Source organism: Borostomias antarcticus (assembly GCF_949987555.1).
Source record: "Borostomias antarcticus genome assembly, chromosome: 21".
Taxonomy (NCBI): Eukaryota; Metazoa; Chordata; class Actinopteri; order Stomiiformes; family Stomiidae; genus Borostomias; species Borostomias antarcticus.
This window is the reverse complement of record NC_140254.1, coordinates 6,050,916-6,076,489: the sequence shown is the minus strand read 5'-3', so window position 1 is coordinate 6,076,489 and position 25,574 is coordinate 6,050,916. Positions and strand designations below refer to the sequence as shown.

At 51.1% G+C, this 25,574-nt stretch overlaps 1 protein-coding gene across 2 annotated transcripts in view; it reads left to right on the top strand.

Annotated features, from left to right (window-relative positions):
• LOC311322783 (RNA-binding motif, single-stranded-interacting protein 3-like) overlaps positions 1 to 25,574 on the top strand; it is a gene marked incomplete at both ends in the record, with an annotated part of 175,517 nt that overhangs the window by 98,458 nt on the left and 51,485 nt on the right. For both annotated transcript variants that reach the window (XM_084454897.1, XM_084454898.1), the window contains 2 exons: positions 17,901 to 18,058; positions 23,446 to 23,525. In XM_084454897.1, the coding sequence (XP_084311023.1) occupies positions 17,901 to 18,058; positions 23,446 to 23,525 (238 nt within the window). The remainder of the gene's footprint in view (positions 1 to 17,900; positions 18,059 to 23,445; positions 23,526 to 25,574) is intronic.

The following is a 25,574-nucleotide window of genomic DNA, read 5'->3' as shown; positions in this document are numbered from 1 at the left end:
CCGTTTCAACCCACTGCTGGCGTTATTTGCTTTTAGATAAATACATGTTAATAGAATAGGAGAGCCTCACTTAGAGAATAGCTGGCCTTGGGCAGGTCGCTCCATCTACAGCCAGGCTAGTAGATGGAGTCTAGTCTGACTCAACGGATGGAGGAATTAGGGATAAGACTTCTAAACTGTTTATTACTGCCAAATCAGTTGCGCAGATTCATGTGGTTGGCCAATCAACGGCGATGGGAGATTATCCCAAACAATGTAAAACAACAACAACCTAGCAACCGCTCCGCCAAAGACGATGGTGATTGGTTTAAAGAAATACAGCGTCCCCCCATCCCCCCCCCCATCACCAAATGGTTATGAGTCCGGCCAGACCTTCCTCCAGCGCTGGCACATTGTAAACGAAGTTTGGAGATACGTCTGGCTATACGAGACTAGGAACAGGGGTAGAGAGAGAGTGCAGGAGAGAAAAAGTGAGAGCCGAAGTGAGAAGGAGAGAGAGTCGGCAGGTCTCCTGATGGCTCAGAGTAAACAAAACAGAACATTAGTGGCCGCCATCCCGCTAGCCCGCTTCCAGCTCCGCCCTGGACTCAGTACCGCACTTCCCCATTCTTCTGGAGCTAACCCTGCTAGCTCTAGAGCTAGCCACTACAGACCTAGCTAACGTTGCCTGCGGGGGAGGCTAAGCTTCTACAGTAGCCAGCCCAGATCAGGCAGAGATGACATTCTCCTCATGTCTCTGCAGTGATAGCTGTGCCTTTGTGACCCTCAGGGTTCTGCGGAGGAAGCTGTCTCTCTCTCTCTGCTGCGTATAGCCGTTTAGCCTTTCATGAAGCACGCACTGTACATACGCTACTTGACAGCTCTGCGGGAGTCTGACAGGCCTCAGCAGCACGCGCACCCACACACAGACACACAGACACACACACACACACAACTGGGGGTGACCTTGCGTTATATTGTAGTCTAGTCTACTGTATAGGCTGTGGTTGCGGTTCTGTCTATTTAATCCACTGAACGTGCCTTGGCTTGTCAGCATCTGCTATGTTAATTAGAAAATTATGTATTTTAATCTGGGAGAATTACTGAATCAGATGACCTGATGATTTCCTGAAAATGTGTGTGTGTGAGTGCGCGTGTGTGTGTGAGTGTACATTATGTACTGTAGTGTGCATGTCTGCCTGTGTCCTGGCCGTTACTTGGTGGTTTTTATATCTGACCAGTGCAGGGAGGACGCTTCCTCTGACGGGGAAGGAAGGAAGGAAGGAAGGGACAGAGGATGTCTCTAAATCTAAATCTGCCTTTTTACTGGATCCTCTGATCTAATTCTGGACGGCCAGACATGACTGACGGGTCCACGCCACCGAGAGGGAGATTTAAAACCAGCATGTCGTTTCAAAGCCTCGCAGTAGTATTTAAATTGCATCTTGGGAAACGTAAACACAGGAAAAGCAGATGGGCCCCAGCGCTCCCTGTGGCAGCCGTAACGCCATCACAGGGAAATAGACTGTTCTCTCCGACAGTCAGATTTGTAAACAGGTTAAATAAAGACCCTTTCGGGTTCTTTGGTTTCACTTTGAGCCCCTGGGGACCGTGGGTTGTTTTCTCCATTATCCTGGCCGGCCGACAGGTTCCTGATGGAAGCATGTTCTCCACCTGGACTCCACCTTGGCTCGGACACGCACCTCTGCCCTCGCCTGACTAGCGTTTCTGGCTTTCGCTTCATTGTCGCAGGTCTGTCCGCCTACATCTCATACGGTATCCAGGCAATTCAGCAGAGTTACGTTGAAGTTAATTTCCGTGTAGCAACGGAAAATGGCTGAGCTTGCAGCGTGGAATTAGCGTGGAAAATGTCAGTCAGTGATGGTGGCACCAATGTCCGCAGTGTGCTGGTTGAGAATAGCTTGGCAGATTTGTTTGAGCAGGTCGTTATTGTACCGGGCACTCGTGTTTGCATTAGTATCTGAGTGAGTGATGTAGTGGTTGAGAACGAGCTTGGCCGACACCAAAAGCATTGTGTCATGTTGGGGAGGGTTTACATAGGGCGTCGGGCTTGGATCTTTCCAACATCTCAGCTTGTTTACCGTGGCACCAGCCAACTTCCCCTCCATTTAAAAGCCTTCAGCAAGCCATTAAAGTCCTCCTGGGGCCAAAGACGTCGACTTTTTCCTCAGAGTAAAGCTTTTCAGAATCGCAGAGCTGCCAGGGCTTCATTCCAGAAGGCTCCTGTGTCTTTTGTTTGTGTTTGTGTTGGAGATTGACAGATCTCTGGTGGTTTCAGCTCCATATCAGCCAACTTTGGAAGGCACATGGAGAAAGAAAGCCTGAACGTGCTGTGCCCAAAACATAAAATACCTGCGCATTGCAGCGGGATCACATTATCGAGACAGAGAGAGGGAGAGAGAGAGAGAGAGAGAGAGAGAGAGAAGGAGAGAGAGAGAGAGAGAGAGAGAGAGTTTCACCCCTATGCCTCTAAATACCAGGAGATGCTATCTTCAGGTGCTCCAGCGCCAGACAGCTATTCACTGTGGGGCCCAGCCAACCCCTGCCCTGGACTGATGTCAGAGACCCCCCAGACCCTTTCTCACTGGCCAGCAACTTCCTGGAAGCGCTTCTGGCGCCGATGGGCTGCTCTGAGTCCGGCCCAGCTCTCCTGGCCCCACTGGCAGAAGAACCGGAGTTGGAGCTGGAGAAGGAGGGGCAAGTCATTATCTGTGTGGAGGTCTCCTGTCTGGACGTCTCCTGGGGGCGGAGGTAGGGGGATGCTGGCACAGGGAAGCCTGTTGATAATGAGTGAGAGGTCAGGCTGAGGTGACATCAGAGCTGGGGCTTATTTGTCTCACATGCTCTACAAACGTGCACTCACAGGCTCCCTTTCTCTCTCTGTCTCTCTCTCTCTCTTTCTTTCTGAACCTGAAGCTTTCACTTCCACAGCTAGCGGGGTTCTGCGCTCATCAGTGCTCCTACCTGCAGAGTGTTGTTTACAGTGTGGGTGTGAGTGATGGGGAGGGAGGGAGAGAGGGAGGGTGTGCTTCCTCTCTTTCCCTCCTCTCCTGCCCAGATCCACAGGACGTGGCTAAGAGGTCACTCAGCAGCAGCCACGCTCCCAGAGAGTTTCAGACAGATCCAGAGAGACCGGGATACAACCGAGATCCAGACAGAGCCAGAGAGATCCAGATAGATCCAGACAGAACCAGAGAGATCCTGATAGAACCAGATAGATCCAGACACAACCAGAGAGATCCAGCGAGATATAGACAGATCCGGAGAGATGCAAATAGAACCAGAGAGATCCACATAGAACCACAAAGATCAAAGAGATCCAGAGAGAGCTGATAACTCTTGATGAAAGGCAATCAAATAGAATAAAATAGTAAAATAATATAATACTTTAATGCATTTAGCTGTCATACCATTTTACGGCTTATTTGATGTCGTTTTGAGATCTTGCAGCTCACCGTCTCTGTACATGAACACACTCATCACTCTCTATCAAGTAACACACATTTCAAACAGCTTGCAGGTGCACAGTGAGCTCTGGCGCCGACCCAGCGAAACACAGACGCGCGTGTGAAGAAACGCGCGGAGGAAAACAGGTGTCGCGCCATCACGGCACCTCCGCCTCCAACTGCGAGTGATTCACCAAACTAATCCCCCTCGTACGCGGGAGGCATCCCGCCGTCGGCCAGAAACTCTAGCTGCGCCTCACGGCCGCGGAACGATGTTTTTATCACGCTGTAAACGTCGCGTTTCCCCCGCTCCCCCCCGTCAACTCCCTCTCGAATGGTTTGTCGGTTGTAGAGGGGATTGATATGCTTGCCTTCTTTCTTCTCCTCCTTTCAAGATCCTACGTTCTCACTAAAGTTCCCTTCTCCCAGTTCCCGTTCTGCCAGAGGCTCTCCACGGTAGCTTTGATATTGAAAGCAGGCCTGTCATGAAAGCAGGGAGTAAGGGGAGGGGGTTATAAACGGAGAGTGGGGTTGTGGGGGGGGCTGTTAAACGGAAAAAGCTCTCTGTTAACAAACACCCCACTCTCACGCCGGTGGCATCCACGAGGGTTCTCTACTGTTTCCGTGCGACGAAATGAGGATGAAAATGGATGAACGTGTGAATGTTTGGATTGGTTTGAATGGAATTGGGTCAATTGAAATGTAAGTGAAATGTTGTTCAATGAAATGTTACAATGTCTGAGTACAGAAATAAAAATGTCTAGTATGGCTATATAGTTTTGTGGCTAGAGTTGTTTCTTTCACAGATTGTATCAGATGTGTCAGTCCTTGCAATGTAGCAAATGTTACATTGAGTGTGTGTGTGTGTGTGTGTGTGTGTGTGTGTGTGTGTGTGTGTGTGTGTGTGTGCAGCCCTAGACAGCCCGCCGTGCACGACACACTCTGTGCTGTGGCCTGCTGAGCCTCAGAGCTCAAACAGCATCAGACAACACCGAGCTTCCTTCCATCACACCGCCGTCTCTGCCAGCACACCACAGGCCTACCACCACACCGCGCGGGTGGCACTTCAATACTCGCATCCCCACCAATTCTGGCCACCCCACCAGTCTGTCCCCACACACATAATAGAAAACGCTATTCCTCTCCTCCAGTCCCATGTGTCCCCTCATTCAAATAGCTCCTCTATCCACTAATGAGTCCCTGGAGGTCTCCACCATCCCCATACACCCACCCCCTCTCTAAAAAGGGTCTCTTCAGAGGCCATTATGGCCAGGGGAACTTGAGGGGGGCTGGCGCTGTGTTGGCACAGCTGAGACTACCTGCCAGGATCCTGGAGGCTGAGACATAGGCCTGCTGTGAGGAGAACTAGTGGAACCTTCTAGACTTCGGCTGTGCATGTGAGTAAGAGAAACTTCCAGCACCTACTCAAGCAGCCGGCCAGCCGCGGTCGCCTAGACATGGTCGGTTGGTAGTTATTCTGCTAGTAGGGTACAGATATTTGGGACAGCAAGAAGAGTAGTCTGAATTCCGTTTATCTGCTATCCTTTCAAGGACATTACAGTCTGTCACTCATCGTCGATGGCTACAAATGTCAGCAGGAAGGGAAACACGTCATCAACCAGTGTGTCAGTGGCACTTTGAACATCCTGTCATGACAGAGAGACGCCAGGCCACTCTGGCTCTCTGGCGAGGACCATCTGCTTCTGTAGGAAACAAGATGGCTCCGCAAATGTCGAGTTCACACACAGCGGCATCTGCCACGCCTCCCCCAGAGGGGTGAACACCGCACGCCGGCGGGCCCTCAGGACGCCATCAGACCCCGGAGGGCTGTCGGCCAGGAGGGTTCGGGGGGGGCCTGGCAGCTGTCGGACCCACAGGGGTGATGCCCAGTACCGGCCCGGCTGGCCTGGCACTGCACGACACCACAGGCCCCGTCCATCACGACGCCTCGCCATCGAGCCTCCCAAACCTCACCCCAGGCGGTGTGAGATAGCGGAGGGAGGGCTAGCATAGCGTAGAGTGAGATGTTTATCATATTATTTAGTTTGCACAGTGCACTGTGACGCTCTCCCTTTTGTGATGAATGTCAGATGTTTTTCATCAGGGCAATTTTGTGTTAGGTTTTTCTCTCCTTGGTTGTCCAACGCTTCGCTGTGTTTTGCCTTGAAAGGGCAATTTACTCTGTAGTTGACATACTGTAAGAGCCTTGTTGCTTCACAAATCCAGAGAGAGAGAGAGAGAGAGAGGGGCGGGGGGGGGAGAGAAAGCAGGGAGAGAGAGAGTGGAAAAAAAGAGTGCTACTTATGGTCTAAATAAAAAGCTTTTCGGAAGGACGTTGTGTCATCCATCACCCGATAAATGATACATGGACTCTGTACAGCCGGTGTTACGACCTTGTTTGCCTGGCCCCCGCAGAGGGGGGGGGGGGAGAGGGTGCCGCGTGGCCGTCATTGTCACCGTCTGCGAGCCGTCGGCTCCGACCTGCTCACCAAGTTACAATTGCACCTCGCCTCTAATCAGACAGCCCTCGTTATTCCCGACTTTGAATCCACTCCGCAAAATGGCCCCTGATTAAAACGGCGAGCGCGTACGCCGTTATTGCACGTGAGGGCGCGGTGCCTCCTTTTTTTTATTTTTTATAAACAAATAATTAAAGTTTGGAGGGGAGTGTGTGTGGGGGGGGGGGTGAGAGGAAGATTAATACAGGAGAGGAGCGAGGCAGCAGAAAACACGGCAGTGGAATTTAATGAGTTTTCTGCGGTGACTGGGGAGTCCGCTTGCTCGCGCGAACGCCGCGCTAATTACGTTCGGGTAACGAAGGGAGAGCCAGGGAGCGCGGAGGAGGAAGACAAAGGCGCGGCGGCGCCCAGGGAGCGGGGAGGGGAGGGGAATGAAGGAGCTGTGTCGGCGAAACGCTGGCCACTACGCCCACGGCTCTCCACTTCCTGTGTTTGGGCTAGCAGCGCCATTGCTAAGAGGTCAGTAATGAGATGTAGCCAGACAGAGCAGAGAGAACAGGAGAGAGAGAGGGATCTGTCAGGCTACAGACGGGCCGTCACGCCACACTTCCGGAGCCCCGAGACCAGCGAAGACAGAGGCGGGAAGGGATAATTGAATTGACCTCTGATGACTTCACGCGCCGTTCCACCTCTTTAGCTGGATAACCGAATGTGCATGAGCACACTTATGCACACGCGCACACACACACACACGCACACACACACGCCTGTACATCCTCCTCCCAGTGGAGGCAACAGCGCCTCCTGCAGGTGTCGAGGACATCTGTGGTGAACCCCCCCTGTGGTTGTGTGTGTGTGTGTGTGTGTGTGTGTGTGTGTGTGTGTGTGTGTGTGTGTGTGTGTACACTTCCTTCATTAAGACTCAGGTGCCTGCTGGGAGCCCATGCTCCTCCCATGCCTCAGTGCCCCCAGCTCACAAACATAAGACAATCAAGCTGACTTTCAACTGTGACTTTCAGCTGAACTGAAACCTGCAATATTTTCCCTCGTCCCTGTGCTTCTGGCATTCAGGGTTTAAATGAAACTTGCCCTCATACAGATAGATTCTAACCTTTAATATTCTGTCTCTGTGTCAGCCAGTGTATATCCAGCTTTCATCAGACCGTGAGTACAGATATATCACTTCCTACCACACACGCTAATACAAACACACATATTCACAAACACGCACATGCTGTACACAGTCTTCCGTTTCTGGCCCGGTAACGTGAATACTGAGCGATGCCCATTCTCCATGTTTGAATGTCAAATGATTATTAAATCTCCATGGGTTTGATTCATTAAATCAATTTAGCTCACATAATGTACGTATGTTTTACCCCCAATCCAATTCGCACGGGTGACCTCACCTGACACGCTCCCTCGAGAGATTTCCCACGTGACGCACCTGGCCTGCGTGGAGGAGGGCCTGCGTGTTCCGTGTTTAGAATGAAAACCCCGGGCTAATATATATATTATTGCCAGGACAACAGCGTGCGTGACTACGCCCCCATCCCCCCGCCTGGCCCTCTCCTCCTCCAGCTGTTCTGAAAAGCCCTGTAGCTCCGTCTGCATTCCTTTCCAATTAAGCCGGCATCATCTGATTCCAATTACTCTAATTATAGCAGCAGGGGATACAGGAGAGAGCAGTTCTGGAGAGAGATGGAGAGAGAAAGAGACCGTGATGAAGAGACAGAGGCTGCGTTCCGAATCGCCTACTACCCTACTATATAGTATGCCAAAACAGAATGTAGTATGTCCCAATACATAGTATGCCACATGCAGTATGGCAAAAGTACCAGGATGACCTACTACATCCGGTCGTATTTTGCAGTATGCACGCCAGCAGGCTTTTCTGGCTATTCTGACCCACAATCCTTTGCGCAGCGGTAATGCGCGTCACATGTGCGAGTCGTGACAGCTGTAGACGAATGTCGCGTTATGGACAGCGACGGATGTGGGCTAATTTCAAGGCGCAATGTTATGACAAGGTAGTATGTCCCAATTGGATGCCTACTGCTTGCAAAGTACGTACTTTCTAAGGGCAGCTGTAGTAGGTACTGGTAGTAAGAAGTAGAAGTATGCGATTCGGAACGCAGCCAGAGAGAGAGAGAGAGAGAGAGAGAGAGAGAGAGATGGTGGAGTGTTGGAAATGAGAGGAGAGAGAGATGGAGAGAGTGGTAGAGCAAGGGAGTGGTCCGGGTAATGGAGAAAACAGGAGCACTAATGCAACAGACAGCCGGTCGCAAGAGACCCCACCATGGATACTAACAACAGAAACGAAAACAACCAATGTGAACCACCACCACCACCACAACAACAATAACAACAGCTGCCCTGGCTGCTGCGGCAGTTGTCATAGCCACCAAGTCAACCGTGCTGCAGCACAAGGAGGATATGGCTGTTTGATCTGTGATCGTTGAGTTCTGCCTTGTTAGCAGGCATGGTGTAAGCACTTCTTCCTGTGAGGTCATATGTGACACCTGCAGACCCTGTGGCCATCTGTGATGTCATCAGAGGGTGACACCACCCATGCGCCTGCTGCCAGGGTGGGCGCGTGTGCGTGTCATGGTTTGAGTGTGCGGGGGAGCGCGTGTGTGTGCGTGTGTGTGCGCGCGCGTGCGGGTGTGCCAGGCTGTGTGTGTCACGGCTCGGTCACAGCCCACTGACGGGAACAGGGTGGCGGGCACCACGGCTACGACTCTATCTGGGACAGCAAACAACACAGCCCTCCCGGGTCCTAAACTCCTCGGGGTTTCGCTGTGGTAATCAGCCATAACATTTCCACCCTCAGTTTCATCGTCGACGCGTGCTGTACTTACCTCAGTCAACTGTCTCAGATTCTCTCAGTGTTCAGTTATGTGCGATATCAAATGAGGAGATGTGCCAGCCGATGAAGTAGAGCGAAGCACCATTAGCCTGGTTTGTGCTCACGTGGAGGGGATGAAAGGCCTATTCAAGTGCTGCCTTCAAACAGCAGGCCTCACTAATGATTCTCACACACTCAAATTAAGTGCTCATTACATTCTGCCCATATAGACGATTTGTGAGTCTCGTCTCCCAACAAAGGGTTATTTGTCAAAGGTTCCGGAAACTAGGCTAGCGTTTGATGCGGAGGGATGGTGATTGGGTGCTGTGGTACCGTCGGAGGAGTCGAGCAGAGGCTCGGAATCCTTTGTTCATTGAAGTCGATCCCATCACACAGCGCAAATCTTTATTAGAGGGACCATCATCATTTTGTTTTGTTTCGAATGGTTCTAGCATGTTCAAAATGTGTTACTGATTCCTTTGAGACAAGAGAGAGTGCCATCGAGAACATCATTCTAGAAGTCACCTCTATCTAAACACTGTGGCACATCAGTCTCCTCTCTCACTTTGAACTGTGACCTCAGTCTTATGATTGGATGATTTGATGCAGACCTAGAGGGCGTCCTTCCCTGTCTGTCCTTCTCTCTCTCTCCCTCTCTCTCAATCCCCTCATCTCTCCCTCTTTCTCTCTCTCTCCCTCCCTCTCGATCCCTTCATCTCTCCCTCTTTCTCTCTCTCTCCCTCCCTCTCGATCCCTTCATCTCTCCCTCTTTCTCTTTCTCTCTCTCTCTCCCTCCCTCTCAATCCCCTCATCTCTCCTTCTTTCTCTCTCTCTCCCTCCCTCTCAATCCCCTCATCTCTCCCTCTTTCTCTCTCTCTCCCTCCCTCTCGATCCCCTCATCTCTCCCTCTTTCTCTCTCTCTCCCTCCCTCTCCGCCCCCCTTCCCTCTTCATCTTTCTCTCTCCTTCCCTCTCTATCCATCCCTCTCTCCCCCTCTACCTCATCTCTCACCCCCCCCCCCCCCTCTCTCTCAGACACCACTGTCCTCTGGATGCTCATGTCCTGTCCATGTCTCTGCCAGGACTCTGTTCTAGACATGCCATCTGTCTAGACTGTTCTACTGCTGGCCTGGCCTGCCAACTAGGACCTCTCTGTGTCTCTTTCTCTCCCTCCCTCCCTCCCTCTTCCTCTCTCTCTCTCTCTCTCTTGCCCTCTCTCTTTCTCCCTCCCTCTTTCCATCTCCCTCAGTCCCTCCTCCCTCTCTGTCCCTTCCTCTCTTTCTCTTCCTCTCCCTCTCTCCGCCCCTCTCTCTATTCATCTCCCTGCCTCCCTCTCAATCCCTCCCTCCCTCTCTCTCTATTTATATCCTCCTCCCCCCCTCTCAGAGGAAGCCAGAGAGACCCACAGTGAGGCCAGTCTGACAGCAGCGCGGGTGGCTGGATGTCTGACTGCGTCATTAGTGTCCATGACAAACACATTAGCTCCTCTTCCACAGGCCATTTAGATGCCGATTAGGCCGTTTAGTACCGGCCGTCCCCTCGATATAGGTCATCTGTTCCACATGATGCCATCGTACGGCCCTGCGGTCGGCAGGGAAGGGAAGTAGGCACTTCACAAACGCAGTCGCAACACTGCAGTATTTGTTTTCTGCCGCATTACAGTTGACTTCATGGCGATATCAAGTACAGTTATGACTGAGATGAGTTCCTGAGTTTTTCTGTCTCAGGCGCGTGTATTGACTGCTAAATTCCTCAATGTCACAGCAGAAAATGTCTTTTTCTTGAGTATGTTTTCACCAGCCAAAGGCATCTTTCATTAGTTTCAACAGTCAACCTGACTGGCATCAGGAAAACGCGGACGCGCCACAAACGGCTGAGCTCTCGCACACGGCTGCCATTATTACTTTTTATTGCTGCTTCTCTTTGTTGTTTGTGGCGGAGAAGTCATTTTAGCATATGTATTTTAATATCTTAGAGCCTCGGCCTTCTTCCAGCGTCTTGCGCCCTCGCCTCGTGTCTGGATGTTGATGTGACAGGTTTGATGTACAACTCTGAATGCCGCCGTGAAGCCTTGTATGCCAATCCCCTTCCCTGGGTCTGCAGATACATTAGGAGCCAAACAAATGAAGCTATAACCTGCGCGAGTTATTCTATGCATGCTTGTGTGAAACAAGCGTACAGCATGTTATTGGCTCCACGGCCAAGGATTCATAAGTGAAAATTGCATTCCTGCCTCCCGTTCGGAAAGGAAAAGGTGATGGAGAGGTAGGTATGCAGGGAACGCTTGTTTTTCTGATGGCGCTGTGGCGACTCTCTCTGTAATGCTCATCCTCGCTTTGATCTCCTCTCTGCGTTGCCTCTCCCTGTTTGTCTATTGGTGGCTGAAAGCACTGGTAGCAAAATAAGTACTTCAGTATGTGCATCTACTCACGATGCTCTGTGTGCGCGTGCGTGGGTGCGTGCATGTGTTTGTCAGTAAACAGTGACCTCAGACTGCTGCTCCACATCCATAGCATAGCCTTGTACTGAGTGCCGGACCGGCGTGGGGGGGGGGGGGGGGGGGGGTCATGTGCAGACAACCCCCTTTGAAGTCACTAATGTCAGCTGATATGCCCCATTAAGCCCATCCGTGCAGGAGACAGGCATGGTGGCTTTATGAGCCCCGGACCCATCCGCTGCTGTTCCGTAGGCCATGTGTTGTAAAAGCGCTGTGGAAAGAGCACAGTGGACCTCCCTGAAGTCTAAAGCGGATGTCCCGGCTGGACACCATCTGACTGGTCCCACTGGGGGACACGGGTCACCTCCTTTGGGGTATTCGGGGTCTCGTATCACCCTGGGAAACGAGGAGGAAACATCCCATAGAGAAGAAGAACGCATGGGCCTTGAGAAAAGCTACACTTAATCTTCCTTCTGTATTATGTAACATCAAGGTGGAAGTTTGTTCTGTGCAATGCTAGTATTACTGAGCCCCTTCACAGCAAACACGCTTTGGTGACTTTGATGGCGGAGATTTAAATATCGTATATATTCATAGCGTAATTGGTGAGATATAGAGCAGCCCAGTCTATACCTTTTGTGAGATTAGGCTATGTGAGCTGAATGAATAGATGGATGGATGGGAGAGAGAAGGAGAGAGAAAGAGCAAGAGAGAGAGAGAGAGAGGGGGAGAGAGAGAGAGAGGTCCCTTGCTCTGGAGCAAATCATCTATAATTCACAGGCAGCGATTCTGGATCAGAGTAGCGAGGTCCTCTTCTGGTCAACCCAGAAATCAAACCCTCGCCACCTCCCTGCTCCAACCAGCCTCCGCCGCCAAATGATGTCAGCCAGGGGGAATTCAATCTCCGAAATGATATCATAACTGATGCATTAGACCCGCAAATGCATTTGCCAATAACACAATGAGCTGTTGTAGCAACACCGTAATGAAAATGAGACACAGAGAGGGGGGTGGTAGGGGGTTTGGGAGAGAGAGAGAGAGAGAGAGAGAGGAGGGGGGTGGGGAAACGTTCCAAAATGCATTATGAAGCTGGAAGAGATTAGTGATGTTATTTAATCTGAAGATGAGGCAACATGGCAGAGGACATGCTGTGGACTGACTTAATAAGACTAACCCTGTATGAGACATTTGCTCTGTCTGTCTGCATCGGTCCCAGCAGCCCGTGTGTGTGTGTGTGTGTGTGTCCCTCTGCTCGAGGAGGATTGGGTTAAGGCCATGGCAGCCATCTTCTCTCCATGTTAATAATGGATTTTTGATATGAGCTCCGCATGAAATTTTTATCTGTGGAATATTAGCTCACTGAGAGAGACACAAAATCAAATCAGTGGCTGTGATTAAGCAGGTGAAGCGCATATCGACCCATTTAAATTCACATTAACCCTTCATCAGAATGTATGGGGCATGGTGGCCCCGGCACATCATTTAGAGTCGTAATGTCTGTTTTGCAGAGAAAGGTGTGATCTCTCCCACGCATCTGTGAGGGAGAGAAAACGAGAGATGGAGGGATGGAAGGAGGGAGACAAAGAGAGTTTCCCTATCAGTGAAAAGCTTTGCTTTATTACCTCCGCCCAGGAACGAAGTCTGGGGTTGGTTGTGCTTTGGGTGCTGTGTGTTAGTTAGTTTGTTAGCTCGTTAGCTTGTTAGTTCATTAGCTCGTTAGTTAGTCAGTCAGCAGTATTACGTAAAAACTACCAGGTTGATTTTCATGAAACTCCGTGGAGGCACTGGCCAAGGAAGAACACATTCAGTTTTGCTGCAGATCCAAATCACAGCTGCCCATAAATTCCACAAATTATTTTTTACTTTCGTTAACATTGCCAGATAGACCAGACCGGCAAATATGGGTACATGGATTTTTAATACAACCATGGCTAGGATACATTGTTAGCTTCTAGCTTGGTAGCATTGGCTATCAGTAGCATGCTGGGAAGGATTGATTCAGATAGCTAGCTACCTAGCTAATTTGTGGGTACTGTAGCTGCTCATAACCTGCAACGGTGATGCGCCACCAGTATGTTTTTGACATGTGGTGTCCTCGATGGTACCCTTGTGTCACTTTACATGCTGATGACATGCACATGTTTGTGAATGTGTCTATACATTCGCACATTGCTGATTGCAATTATTGTAAGTCACTTTGGATAAATGCTAAATGACTAATGTAATACATGTGCCGTGCGCATGTGCATATCTGCTTCCCTTGTGCGTGTGTACGATAGTGCTTACATACAGTACAACAGAATGGCATGTCAGGGCACCTACTGCACTGTACCAATACTTTGCTCTTTGTGCTCAGTGAATATTTCCCCACAGAAAACACAGGAACCTTGCCCTGCTATGCTATGCTACGCTACACTAGGCTATGCTAAGCTCTGTCCTGCCCTTCTTTGCTCGGCCTGGCTGGCTCTCAGACTAATACAACAACCCCTGGTGCTGTTACATGCATGCAGGAAACACTCAATAATGTATCACCAGATTGTGTTGCTTGCATGGCATCCTACGGTAGCTAGCTTTTCTCTATAAAACATATTCAGAAGTAAAGTGAGTGTGTGTGTGTGTGTGTGTATGTGTGTGTGTGTGTGTGTGTGTTTTTGTGTGTGTGTGTGTGTGTGTGTCAAGGGGATAGTGTGCTACTGGGCAAGTAGGGTACTAATTAACAGTTGTGAATGAGTGTTAGCCTACAGCAGACTAAACTCCTCGGTGCCTGTGGGGTGCCAGGACACCCTGCGCGTCATCCACACGGATCACTCTCATGGGAGGAACACCAGAACAGAAAAACGTGATGTATTAGGCTCTGCTTCACTGCATTCAGCCAGATGGAACAGCAGCTTCAAGTTCTTTGGGTTCTGTGGATGGATCAGAACGCATGCCCCACAAACGAACGAACGATAGGTAGATAGATAGATAGATAGATAGATAGATAGAGATGGATAGATAGATAGATAGATAGATAGATAGATAGATAGATAGATAGATAGATAGATAGATAGATAGATAGATAGATAGATAGATAGATAATTACCTGATGGTTATTACAGTCATTGTGTAAAGGCAAGCACTTGGCATTTTGGCGGCTTTACTTATTTTCTGTGTGTGTGGTGATTGAAATGAGGAGGCTGGTAGGGGGATGGCGGACACACACACACACACACACACACACACACACACACTCCACAGCTGTTGGTGGCTGTAGTGGGAAGAGGGTGATCAGTGAGGAAGAGTTTGACAACTGACAACAGCTCCCTTAAAACCTGGCGGGACTAATCACTGTGTGTGGGACTGGCTCAACGGCTGATTGGCTGGCTGGCTGGGTGCGGGTGGGTAGTTGATTGGCTGGCTGGTTTGCTGATTGGCTGGCAGGTCTTAGTACTGCCTTTTGCCTCCTGGCCCTTCGCTGACAAATTAAACCTAAGCCACGTTTGAAGTGAGGGGGATATAATCATTCTCTCTCTCACAAGCCCCTCTCACTCCCCTCTACTTTCCTATCTCTCCTTCCCTCTCTCTCTGACCACCCCCCTCACCCTCGTCCTCCTCTCCTCCATATTGTCCGACTCCTTAGGCCTGGGTTACACGGCACCATTTCGCCCCCGTTTCGATTCCCGTTTACACCTCGCAGTTACACGCACACGACGTTAGCGCTTTGAAAACCCACCCAAGTTTCGAGAACACCGCGAGGGGTGCTTTCGTTCTCATCTTCCTGGATTCCGCCCTCGTGTAAACAGGCGAATACGATCTCGTTTTGATAACGATGAAGGGCGTTCAGTTAAATTAGAACACATCGTCCGAAACGTTCCGTGTAACTTGGAGGTCATTCTCGCTCTCGTTGTCACTCTCGTTCTGGAAACGGCGCCGTGTAACCCAGGCCTAACACCACCAGCAGCCGTTCTTGATTTAACTGCTCAGAACTTCTTGCTAGCATCCTATTCCCCCCTGACCTACGAGAGCGCCGCTCCATACAAACACAGGTTTAGTTTGGCTCGCTCTTACCGACAGTCAGATATATACTACACCAGCTTATACACTATTGTCTTGGATTTTAATTGCACCCCTCCAGGCCGGCGTTTTGGCCCCCACGGTCACCAGGGGCAGCGCAGTCGGCCCTCACTCCTCAGCAAGGAGGATTGTATGGTGTGTAAGATTCTGCACCCCAACCAACCCCCCCCCCCCCCCTTAGTGGAAGCTGTCACTCAGAGAAGCCCTGTAGAGCCAATTACAGAGTAAGCTCTAATCCTGGAAGCGGGTAGAGTGGGGCGGGGGGGGGGGGGGGGGGGGGGTGCAGCGCGGAGCACCAGTCTACTGTTAAACACAGCGCCCCCAGTCAAGACACACATCTGTCTGCCTCGCTTCTATCACTTAACTGGGTACAATCTCAGGGCCTGCAGGTGCGAGCGTGAGACTTTTAATGGCTGCCGCCTTCTCTTCAAGCACTCCTGAGAGTCAACGAGGGCTGGCTTTTATGTCTCTCCATCGTCAGCTCCTTCTCCTTTTCTCTCTCAGTTTCTCTCATCTTCTTTCTTTCTCTTTCTTTGTTTCTTTCTTTCTTTCTTTCTTTCTCTTTCTTTCTTTCTTTCTTTCTGTTGTGTTCTCTCTCTCTCCCTCTCTCTCTCTCCCCCTCTCTCTCTTTCTTTCTCTCTCCCTCTCTCTCCCTCCCTCTCTCCCTCTCTCCCTCTCTCCCTCTCTCCCTCTCTCCCTCTCCCTCTCTCTCTGGTAATGTCGCCCTGTTCCTCACAGAGAGGTAATATTAGTGGAGATTAGGCAGAGGTAAACAGAGCAGGCCTTTAATATGAAGCGCTGGCCAGGGGGCCTTCAGAGGTCCGGCGCAGCGCCATCCGTCACGGGGGGAAGTGACTCGGGCGGGCGTCCTCCTGGTGGCAAGGTGGAGGAATCATCCTCATCAGAGCTCCCTCCCAGCCTGCAGGCTGGCCATTAACTTTCCAGCGCACCGCTCGGCGGCGAGGTGCGGACAACAGACGAGACGCACGCTCGCACGCCGGCGCGGGCAGAGGCACGCTCGTTCAGGTCGCCGAACGCAATGACGCACGCATGCCCGATCGCGGCTTCCATCTAAGGCGCGACGGCTAAGCATGCGAAGGCCGACGTTAGAGGAAATGAATTATCCCTCAGGGATACGGCAGGGCACCTCAACTCTCAGGGTCCCGCCTGCCAACGGGTATTTGAGGCTTTGTGGGGCGTAATGCCATCAAAGGGGGAACTTAGCCAGGCAACCGAGCGTGGAGGAGGCCCACATGGTAATCCCTCTGCAAACACTGTATCCCCCCCGCCTATAGACACACACACACACACATACACACACACGGCCGCATGTTCTGTACATGCAAACGTACACACACATGTGCAGTTGCGCACGCAGTCACACGCGCACATTCCTCCTCGTTAATCAGATGAGCTGACTGTGTTTAACCGGGTGAATCAGCGCTCCCCTCAACATTGCACACGCTCCGTACAGAGCGTAATCCTCCCAAGTGGCTGTTAGGGAACCAATGAGATGGAAGGAAATAGCATTGAGGCACTGAAGCTTGTGATTTAGTTCAAGAGACTCGAGGTCCCCCACCGATGTATGGAAATTACGTTATGAAACGAAGGGCCAAAAAGTGTTCTAAGCGTTCTAGAACAGATGAGTGGACAGTATTGGGTTAAACTGGGAGAAGTTGTTTTTGCCCTGAAGGGCAGCTAATTGAGGTTAGAAGAGGACCAATGTTTTCCTGTTTTGGCAGCATGGGTTTTCTCCAAGTTGAGTGCCCATGGGCTTAATCAGATCAAACATGTTCCATTCGATAAGACTCTTAATTAATCAGAGGAGGGGAGGAGGAGGGGGAGGGAGAAGGGGAGGAGCAAAGGAGGGGTGGGGTTGACATACGTCCGGAGACAAAATAAGGACTCTGGAGAGACGTCCTGTCCTCACTATCCATAGCAGAGGACAGGAGAGGAGAGTGTTCACACAGAGACAGCCAGAGGAGAGAGCTAGGGGGAGGGCACGGCAGAGAGGAGAGGGGAGGAGAAGAGAAGAGAGAGGAGGCATGGAGAAGAGATGGGAGGAGAGGGTAGGAGAGGAGGTGAGAAGAGGAAAGTGTAGGGAAGGGGAGAAGAGATTCGAGGAGTGGAGGAGACCATAGCCCAATTCACCAGGTCGGACCAGGTTGTCTTTGGCCACAGATCTCAGATCAGTATTGAGTTTCCCCCTCAGCTTTGCTTCAGGTCGTCAATCAGTGCCGCTCTGCTGACCTCAGACCAGGGCCAGACGGCCCCCATGCGTTGCGCTCTGTCGGACTGGGAGGGGGAGCAGGCTGCTGGTCAGAACGAGCTGCTCCAGTGTGGCCCGGGGGTGTGGGAGGCTAAATGTGATGGATGTGAACTGCTGGATGTCCAGAGCCCAGACCCAGACCCCAGTCTACACACGTCCACAGACCTGCTACTGTATGACTTGTGTTGTGTTGGTATGGATACATATAGATGCAGACCTGCTGAGTCGGCTAGACAAACAGTCGCCCTCGATGACAGTTGTGTTATGTGATAGATCACAAGGCAGCTGTTAGCCATATTTCAGCATCCCCTTGACGCTCTCTCTCTCTTTCTCTCTCTCTCCCTCTCTCTCTCTCTCCTTCTCTCTCTCTCCATCTGTTCCCCTCACAGCAACAGGAGCAGGACCCCACCAACCTGTACATCTCCAACCTCCCAGTGTCCATGGATGAGCAGGAGCTGGAGAACATGCTCAAGCCCTTCGGACACGTCATCTCCACGCGGATACTGAGGGACGCCAACGGGGTCAGCAGAGGGGTTGGCTTTGCCAGGTATGCTAGCCGCACACACACACACATGCACACACACACACACACACACACATATGCAGTATATGCACACACACATATACACACACACACACTCACAGTACAGTATATACTGTACACACACATATACACACACACACATGCACACGCACCCACACACACACATGCACACGCACCCACACACACACACACACACACACGCACACATACACCGCACACACACACACACACACACACACACACACACATATATAGTATATACACACTAGGGGTGTAACAATATATTGCGATACAAAAACTTCACAATACGTATCGTCAAGGTGAAAACAATATCGTGATATGTTTATTGTATATCAGTGAACGCTGGCTACACAACGCTGGTAACAAACACGTCTTGTCTCTAGGCCTATCCATGATATTACAACAGTTAAGCTCTAAATTCACAGTGTATTGTAGTAGAAATGTGGAGAAATGCACTATTGGTGTGAACAGCAGCGCTACTGCAACGCGTCACACCTGCCCTTAGTGTATCGTATCGTATTGTTATCGTCAACCCAATATCGTGTATCGTATCGTATCGTGAGATTAGTGTATCGTTACACCCCTAATACACACACACATATACACACACACACACACACACACACACACACACACACAGTACAGTATATACACACATATACACACACACACACACACACACACACATACAGTACAGTATATACACACACACATATACTGTACACACACATACACACACACACACACACATATACTGTATATACACATAAACACACACTCACACCTACACACACACACACACACATACAGTATATACACACTCATACACCTACCTGTATATATATATATATATATATATATATATATAGACACACACACACACGCACACACACACCTACACGTGCACACACATACCAATATAGGTTTACACACACACACACACACACTCACACATACTGTACTGAGGATGGAACACGCGCGCACACACACACACACACACACACACACACACACACACAGTCATCTGATGAACCACAACGCCCCGCGGAGTTGGAACTTTGTTATTACTTTGGGGAGTTTGTCATATTACTCTTCAGAGTTATGAAGCTTCTGTTTGTGCGTGTATGTGTGTGTGCGTGTGTGTGTGTGTGTGCGCGTGTGTGTGTGTGCGCGCGCGCGTGTGTGTGTGTGTGTGTGTGTGTGTGTGTGTGTATGTATGGGTGTTTGTCTAGAGTCTGTCTCTTGCCCTTACAAAAACATAGAGATGGCGTAAAAACATTTAATAACCTCCTCGGAGCCATTCAGCCACCTGCTCCTATTCCACCTATTCCTCTCTCCTGTCTCTCTCCGCATCCCCCCGTCTTTCTCCTCCTCCCTGTCTCTCTCCTCCTCCCTGTCTCTCTCCTCCTCCCCGTCTCCCTCCTCCTCCCTGTCTCTCTCCTCCTCCCTGTCTCTCTCCTCCTCTCTGTCTCTCCTCCTCCCCATCTCTCCTCCTCCCCATCTCTCTCCTCTTCCTGTCTCTCTCCTCCTCCCCCTCTTCTCCGTCTGCTCGCCCGGAGGAGGAAGACGCCATCTTGCAGGGATTCTTCTTAATCAGCCTACCACTGTGCTCTCCCCCTATCCCCCACTCTCTTACTGCCAGCTACACCGAGACAGGACAGGGCGCGCGCACACACACACACACACACACACACACACACCACACCACAGGACAGACAGCCCCAGTCCTGGCTGCAGCGTCACCTGCCACAGGCCACCTGTTCAAAATGGCCCTCGGAAGGGAAGCAGACATGATGAGGAGAGAGAGAAGGAGAGAGAGAGAGAGAGAGAGAGAGGAGAAGGCGAGGAGAAGAAGGATAGAGGGAGGAGGACAGACATGAAGAAACAACAGTTAATAATGGGAGATATAAAGAGGAGAGATAGACAGAGAGAGAGAACAATAGAGAGTCAAACAGAGAGAGAGAGAGACAGAGAGAGTGACAGTCAGAGAGAGAAGAGTGGGAAGGTCAGTCCGAGCATCCACAGATGTTTGGGAACAGACGGGCATTAGAGGGGGTGAAGGGGGCTCATCCCCACTCGTTATCAAGGCAAGGCAAGTTTATTTGTACTGGCACATTTCAGCAACACGGCAATTCAAAGTGCTTTACATGAGACATTAAAAGCTTCAAGACACATGTACACAAAGTGCAACACATAAAAGGTCATATAACAGCTCCTTCTAATCAATTAGTGAATGCTAATTCATCTTCACATTTACTTTGTACTGTCAATGAGAGTCCGATTTTTCGAAATCTTGGTAAAAACCTTGGTTAAGGTGTGTCCTTGTTTACACCTTATTCCAACCCAGATTCACAATGCCCAGAATAACAGAAAAATGACGACTAATTAATTATCATTTAAATTACATTTAAAACAAAATGCAGGAAAAATAAATAAAGGAATAAAAGTTACAGTGCATGTATGAATAAATAATTATTTGATTTAATAAAAAGCAGCGGCAAAAAGAAAAGTCTTCAGTCTTGATTTAAAAGAACTGAGCTCTTGTACTTTTGGAGAACAGCTCCTTCTAATCATTTAGTGAATGCTAATTCATCTTCACATTGTCCTGTCAATGAGAGTCTGCATGTTCCCAGGTCACCCAATCCTACAGCTGGTTCTCCAACCAATTATACCGTCCTGGTTTCAGAACATGTCGTTCACTTGAGTCACGCACTCATTGAATGGCGCTCTGATTATTAGCGCCCATTACTCTGGCCCTGCGCTAGCTAATCACAAGAACACCGCATGTCATTAGCCATCAGCCAGGCCCTCCACACACACACACACACACACACACACACACACACACACACGAAGAGAGGGATGGAGATAGGAAGAGAAGACACATGGAAACAGCTTAAAAGGTGTAAAGAAAGGTTTCCAGTGAGGCTGAACTCCTTCCTCCCCCTGGAATGGAGCTAGGAATGCATGACCTGCTGTGCAGTGTAATGCAGTTTGTGAAGTGTGTGTAGGTGTATGTAGCGTGAAGCGTGTGCGTGACGTGTTGAGTGTGTTCTGTGAGGTGTGTGTGTGCCCAGATAGCAAGCGGATGTGTAATGATTCTGGGCCATATATGGGCCGGAACTAAGCCACAAGGGCCAGATCTGGCCTGTATATGGCCCAGATCCGCTTGCTATCTGGGTGGTGTGTGTAGTGCCTATGGGCTTGATTAGTCACAGATGAAAGAAGATACCTTTACTGCAGCTCAGTGCTGATCCTCTCTAGGCCTCTGAGCCATTGTGACGAGCACAGGGGAGGAGCTACAGTAGTGTGTGTGTGTGTGTGTGTGTGTGTGTGTGTGTGTGTGTGTATGTATGTGTGTGTGTGTGTGTGTGTGTGTGTGTGTGTGTGTGTGTGTGTGTACACACTCACACACACAGTTTGTGCATGAGTCTGTGCATACATGTGTGTGTATGCTTGTGTGTGTGTGTGTGTGTGTGTGTGTGTGTGTGTGTGTGTGTGTGTGTGTGTGTGTGTGTGTGTGTGTGTGTGTGTGTGAGGGACGCGTGCGAACGATAAGATCACTGGGCCTTTCAAAGCCAGTCACTGTGAAAAGGGCTCAGTAGTCACACTGGCACAGCCAGACACACACACATGCACACACACACACACACACACATGCACGCACACACACACACATCTCTGACCCACTTACTGCTCACAACAGCCCCTGCTTCCAGGGAGAAAAGGATAGAGGGATGGAGGGAGAGAGAGATAGAGGGATAGAGAGAGATAGAGGGATGGAGGTAGAGAGAGAGGGATAGAGAGATAGAGGGATGGAGGTAGAGAGAGAGAGGGATAGATAGAGATAGAGGGATGGAGGTAGAGAGAGAGGGATAAAGAGATAGAGGGATGGAGGTAGAGAGAGAGGGATAGAGAGAGATAGAGGGATGGAGGTAGAGAGAGAGGGATGGAGGTAGAGAGAGAGGGTTAGAGAGATAGAGAGGGATAGACAGAGATAGGGGGATAGAGATAGATAGAGGGATGGCGGTAGAGGGATAGAGAGATAGAGGGATAGAGAGAGATAGAGGGATGGAGGTAGAGAGAGGGATAGAGAGAGATAGAGGGATAGAGGTAGAGAGAGAGGGATAGAGAGATAGAGGGATGGAGGTAGAGAGATAGAGGGATAGAGAGAGATAGAGATATGGAGGTAGAGAGATAGAGGGATGGCAGTAGAGAGAGAGGGATGGAGGTAGAGAGATAGAGAGATAGAGGGATTGAGGTAGAGAGATAGAGGGATAGAGAGAGTTACCGTAGAGGGATGGAGGTAGAGATAGAGGGATAGAGAGAGATACCGTAGAGGGATGGAGGTAGAGAGATAGAGGGATGGAGATAGAGAGATAGAGGGATAGAGAGAGATTACCGTAGAGGGATGGAGGTAGAGAGATAGAGGGTTGGAGGTAGAGAGATAGGGGGATGAAGGCAGAGGGGGATACAGTGGGATGGAGGATATCATCTGATCAGGGACAGAGGGAAGGTGTCTGTCAAATCACAGATAGCGGGTGTGTGTGTGTGGGGGGGGGGGGGGCGGGTGTGTGTGTGAGGGGGGGGGGAGCGTGTATGTGTGTGGGGGGGGGGGGATGGTTGCATGAAGTGTAATAGATTTGATTACAGTAAATTAAATCATCCCAGAATTAGTAGATTAGCTACAGGTAGGTGCCATCTTAATCAGACAAGGATACCATTGCAGTGAAGCCAGCACACATAAAGCCAGTGAGCCAGACAGAATAACAGAACGATCGTCTTTAGAACGCTGTCTCATCAGATGTACATGGAGGAGATTGAGAGACGGAGCACAGAGCTAAAGCCCTCGGTGGTGCTGGTGTGGGACGTCGAGGATGAGGGAGGATGAGGGGGGATGAGGGAGGATGAGGGAGGGTGGAATGTCTCTTGTTAACGAGCAGATGAGTCACTCCTCTTCTCCTCTAGATTCCCTTCACTTTCCCTCTCCTCTTCGGCTCCCTCTCTCTCTCCCTCCCCCTCCCTCTCTCTCTCCCTCCCCCTCCCCTCTCTCTCTCTCTCTCCCTCCCCCCTCGTGTAGTACCAGTCCCCTCTCCTCCTTTAGCGTCCGACAGCTCATGATGATGAGTGCATCTAAACTCTCAGCAGGAAATGACTCAGCCACTCTGGCATCCACTGAGCCAAGAAAAACAATGGCTGCTCTGGGTGACCGCACGGAATCCAAAAAACAACGTCGAACACGAACGTCCATCACTCGCTTTTCTTGAACGTGCAGTTGATTTCGCCTCGTCCTCGTCCGGCGTCTGTCTGCGTTCATCCGTTTGTCCGTCTGTGTTCTCATCCCGCGCTGTCTTCCTTCTCCGCTGCAGGATGGAGTCTACTGAGAAATGTGAAGTCGTGATTCAGCATTTCAATGGGAAGTACCTGAAAACACCTCCAGGCATCCCAGGTGAGCGTCCCCTGTCTCGTCTGCACACACGCACACACACACACGTACACACACACACACATACACACAAACACACACACACACACACACACAAACACACACCTGCCCCCTTAACCTCCTCACCCATCCCTCCATTCGGCTATGCTTAGTACACCTCAGCCTCCCCCCTCCGTGATGGGCCGCGTACGGCGGCGCCTGTGACAGGGATGCCCCCCCACCCCCCCCGGATCTCTCCCGCTCTCCAGGAGGCCCCGCCCCCCGCTCCCGGAGCCAGAAACCTTCTTAATATTCATCTGCAGGCCTCTGCGCCGCTCGCCGCAATCTGCCTAAGAGCCGGAGCGGACTCCCCCGCCCGGGGACACAGAGGAGAGAGAGGGAGCCAATGAGATGGAAAGAGAGAGGGGAGGAGAGAGAGGGAGAGAGAGAGCGAGAGAGAGAAGGAGAGAGAATTGGGGGGAGGGAGGGGGAACTGGAGAGAGAGAAGGTGAGAAGGCGCAAAGGAAGTAGAGAAGGTGAGGCGCAGAGAGAGAAGGAGAGAGAGGGGGGGGGGTAGACAGCGAGAGGTGCTGTCTCTGCAGTTTTAGGCGCGGCTGCTGCAGGACCCCCCCCACCGCCCCCCCCCCCCCCGCCCCCTGTTCACTCCTACAGGACCCGAGGGCAGAGGCCAGGGAGGGGGGGGTTAAGACTGTGAATACTCACACTGCACGAGTCCACCGGGACACTACTGTAACACTGGAGTTCTGCCCAACCGTAAATTTCCCACCTAACCGCGCCGGCAGCAGAGGGACCCTGTCCGAAGGAATATATCCCACGTTCGCTCAGCCACTCCAGAGACATCATAGACCGGCCATTAAAGGGGCGGCCCTGGTTTTACGGAGCCGGGCTGTAATGGGAAACCTTTAAAGTGCTAATATGACACTGACCTTCCCCTTTAAATGTCCCTCCCACCCGCTCAGCACTATTATTGCTAATAGATGGTGTGTGAAGGAGGGGGGGGTGAGAAGATTTGTCTCTGCGATCCAGGAAATGAGTCTCCATCCCTCCTCCCGCTCCACTCTGACTCATGGGAGCTGTGCGGCCGCGGGAGGCGGATCGCCTGCGAACTTTGTGGATCGGCGTGCGATACACCGTGCGTCCCTCCGTCGCTGCCGCTGTCCAGGATACTCGTTGTCGATACGCATGTATAAACGTCATATGAACGCGTCCGGGTCTCGTCTGTAGGGGAGACGCCGCCGCCACCGCGCTCGTCTGCTCTCCCGAGTTTGACACGGTGCGTTTCCGAACCGAGTCGTCCCATCCATCCTCCTCCCACGGTCTCAATTGTTCCCCTGAGCCCGTTCAGACCTCTTAGTGAGGAAGAGCAGAGCAGAGCCCCCCCCCCCCAGCTAATGAAAACCAGAAAACAACAGGGGAGACAAGAGGAGAGAGGGGAGGGGAGGGAGGGGGAGAGGAGAGGGAGAGGGGTGAACAGGGGTGAACAGCATGCCGTGCTTTTAGTATTCTGTTCCGTTCTGTCCTGTTCTATGCGGCGGTGATGCGGCGCGCTGTGTTGTGTCACAGTGGTATTTCCCCCGAGCCAGTTGCTAGGCAGGGCGGCCTCATCATCCATCGTGCTCTGACAGCTCGCCGCCCCCCCCCCCACCCACCACCCCGGGGCCTCCGCACGCGCTCAGCATGGGCTAGCACCGCGCGCGTGCGTGTGTGTGTCTTGGGGCAATGTGTGGATGCCAGTCACGTCTGTCTCACTTGGGTAGACTCCTACACACACACACACACACACGTACGCACTCTCTCTCTCACACACACACACACACACACGCGCACACACACACACTTGCACTACCCCTGACCTGAATACAATGTCAACATCTACATAATGCTAATTGGGTCCCTTTTCTTTTTTTTTCCGTCGGTATTTAGCAGCAAACACTCTCCACTATACATTCTACACACACACACACACACACACACACACACACGCACACACTGTGTTCTCTCGATGTACCGGGCTTGCTTCAGTGCTCTCTGGCCTGGGAGTCTCCTCAGCCC